This window comes from Cynocephalus volans, chromosome 15 (assembly GCF_027409185.1).
Source record: "Cynocephalus volans isolate mCynVol1 chromosome 15, mCynVol1.pri, whole genome shotgun sequence".
Lineage (NCBI taxonomy): Eukaryota > Metazoa > Chordata > Mammalia > Dermoptera > Cynocephalidae > Cynocephalus > Cynocephalus volans.
The window spans coordinates 49,932,599-49,935,778 of record NC_084474.1 but is presented as its reverse complement, the minus strand read 5'-3'; the positions used below and the strand labels follow the sequence as shown (position 1 = coordinate 49,935,778).

General features: G+C 42.7%; 1 protein-coding gene across 1 annotated transcript; it reads right to left on the bottom strand.

The window, feature by feature from the left end:
- Positions 1–2,111: 2,111 nt before the first annotated feature.
- LOC134364032 (proteasome subunit beta type-1) lies at positions 2,112–2,967 on the bottom strand. Its single transcript, XM_063079937.1, has one exon. It carries the CDS (start codon positions 2,914–2,916, stop codon positions 2,191–2,193), a length of 726 nt encoding a protein of 241 aa, XP_062936007.1. The 5' UTR covers positions 2,917–2,967; the 3' UTR covers positions 2,112–2,190.
- Between the last annotated feature and the right edge of the window lie 213 nt (positions 2,968–3,180).

Here is a 3,180-nt window from a genome sequence, read left to right as displayed (position 1 = left end):
CCTAAACACCTCCCAAAAGGGCCCACCTCCCAACATGGTTGCATCGGGAATTAAGTTTCCAACACATGAATTTTGGAGGGGACAAAAACGATCAAACCATAGCACCAACTCATCTGGATCGGCCAGGACCATCCCAATTTTAAAACCGAAAGTCCTACATCCAAGTAACCCCCTCAGTTCTGGGCAAATCTTAACACCAGACATGCCACCTGTGCAACAAAACCTTCTTACTTTGTCCCCAACCTCTTGGATGCTCGGAGCCGACATCTCTTCATGGAGAAAAAGATAGAAAGGGGAAGAAAAATGGAAAAGGAAGCTTATAGTTAACTATTAGTCAGATGGCCTGAGAGATTCACAAGGCCTGAAAAGTACTGGAGTGCTTAACTTCAGATCAAGGAAAACTTCACAAATGAGATGGCACCAGATTTAGTAATATAAGAATGAGTGAAATTCTTGCAGTTTTATACTGATGATTACGTATTTGAAGAGCACCTGAAAGGGTTCATATACCGCATATGTTTACCAATTATTCATGTGCAAGTTTCCGTTTTATGTTGATAATAAACATCAGTACCTGGTCATATTCTCCTCCTCATTCTTCACGATAGTTCTAAGATGTTTTCTCTTACCTCCTCCCAGCTTTCTTGTTCTTCTGGTAGGTCATAAATTTTTCCCCTCTGAAATCTGGGCCTCCCCCACTGACTGTACACAGCATAGGAAACTAGAAGAGCTACAATGAAAAAAAATAAAAAGCAAAAATGTTACTATTATATGGCCTAAGGATGAAGATTGTTTTCATAAAAGACCTCTGTCAATCACATAAATAAAAGTAAATTTGAAATAAGTCCATTTCTCTGAGATTTCTTTCTTAAACTCAAAACAATTCAGATATGAACAAAGAATTTAAATTTTTATTCGATAAATATTTTGTAGGGGGATGCGTTGGGGGGAATGAGTCTGATGGATTACACTGCAATCTTGTGGCCTTTGTGGTAGTGTCCATGCCTACCAGTGGTACAGACAAGACAGGATCACCTCTTCCTGACACTTTCCAGTATGAAAGAAGGAATGTGACATGAGGCTTCTGGTTGGAATCGATCCATTCCTTGTACAAGCTGTTTCTGCAACACCTAACTGAATCACATCTTCTTAGAGACTTCCAAAAACAGATCTTTCGAGAGGTAATAAGTGAGTCCTGTGGCTCTCAAACATTACTTCTTATGCTTGTATTAACTTTCTCGGTGGCCTTCCCCGCCCCCTTGCCCAGGTAGGCACCCTGCTGTATGCTGCCACAGCACTGTGCATCGCCATCATGGCACGCACCTCTTTGCAATGACCTGTTTCACAGTCTAACTTTCCCCATAGACTCTAAGATCTCTGTGTGGGTGTTGGGGTTGAGGGAGCAGAATACCAGTTACATTCTTTACCTAGTAAGTCCCTGGTACATAGCAGGCACCCAATAGATATTTGCTAAATAAACACATCGTTTTATTGAACATGTAGCACCTGCATTTCATGTGCGTGCAAATATTTCCCTATTAACCAGATCTACAAACCTTTACTTAATCTTTCATTTATCTAACCTAAAGCATTATTAAACTGCTCCTAAAGATACTTACAATTCACTGCTATGTTCTAGGTTTTAAAACCAGCAATTAATTTAAAGCTCTTATAAGGCTGTGTCCATGTCTCAAACATCTGTCTTTGTACTACCCATATACAGTGCCCAGCCGAATGGATAACTAAGTATAGACCTTAGGTAAATACACCTAAGAAATAGAACAGGCATATGTTGATTGCCATGGTGGAGCCAGAGTTGAGTCCCTTGAGGTCATTCTGCCTTCAACTGGGAACCTCCCACAACCTTCCTTCATAACCCTCTCTCCAGTGGCAGACAAGCTTGGACCAGAAAGGCACCTCCGTTTCTGCATTTCTAGGGTTCACAGGGAAAGGGTACAGTCCTTCTGACTGGCTGGCGGTCTGTCACTTTCATTTTTTCAGCTGGGCTTCTGGTGAAAACAAACTGACAGAAACTTTCATTTTGTCTCTTTTTGTTTTTAGTTCCAAGTACTATACCTTTACACGAAAGATTTTATTTTATTTTATTTTTTTTTTTCAGGTTTCTTTTTTAATTAAACAAATTTGCCCAACAGTTCCGTTTTGAACTGATTAATAATCACAGCACGCGAATCAGTCCTTCCTCAAGGGGATGGTCTCCTCCCTGATGCCCTCTTTGGTCACAATGCAGATCCTGAGTGCGTCTCCCGTGTACACGTCCCTCTCAGCCGCAGAAATGAAGACGTCTTTCACTAGCCGCATGGCTCTGTCCAAGGACAGTGGGACATGCTCTACGTTCTGCATATTCTTAAAACCAACCTGGTTGTCAAGCAGCGGCTGAAGCATGGCACTTGCTGAGCCTCCAGCCTTGAAGGAATCTCTCTGGTAGGACCCCACCGGGTCAAAGCTGTACACGGCTCCCTTCCCTTCTTCATCAAGTCCACCGATGATGTTGTAAACATAGTAGGGAAAGAAGCGCCTTGAATACAGGATTGTAGACAGCATCGCAGCAATTGCCCCCGTAGTCATGGCCTTATTATTGGAGTGCTTATACATCTTTAGCCTTGCTTCAATAATCTTTGTCAGGGTAAGACAGTCTCCATGAAAACCACTGCACCCAATGACTGTTTTGTCTGTTAATTTGTAACATTTTGGGCTGTCCCGGGTGTGAATTGAAAACCCTTCACTCAATCGAGTGTCAGAAGCAACAATTGAAAAATCTTCTCCAGCAATTGCCAATACAGTACCCCCGTTGAAAGCGTAGGGCGAAAAGCGCAGCTGTAAAGGGCCCGCGGCGCTGCGCGGCTCTACCCCCATGTCTCTGCCGGGCCCCCAGAACATGGCTGCGGAGGACAACATCTCGCGGAGGCGATGCCAGCTCAAGCTCCTGCTATCTCACGGCGAGATGGCGGCTCTGGCCGGAAAGATTTTATTTTATTTTTTATTATTTTTTTTTTTTTTTCATGGTTCTGAGGGCTTTATTTTTTTTTATTTTTTATTTTTTTTTTAAATTTTATTATGTCGATATACATTGTGGCTGATTAATGCTCCCCATCACCAAAACCTCCCTCCCTTCTCCCTCCCCCCCTCCCCCCCAACAATGTCCTTTCTGTTTGCTTGTGG

Coding starts and splice junctions, on each gene's coding strand:
- LOC134364032 (XM_063079937.1), bottom strand. CDS start 2,916: ATGTTGTCCTCCGCAGCCATGTTCTGGGGGCCCGGCAGAGACATGGGG.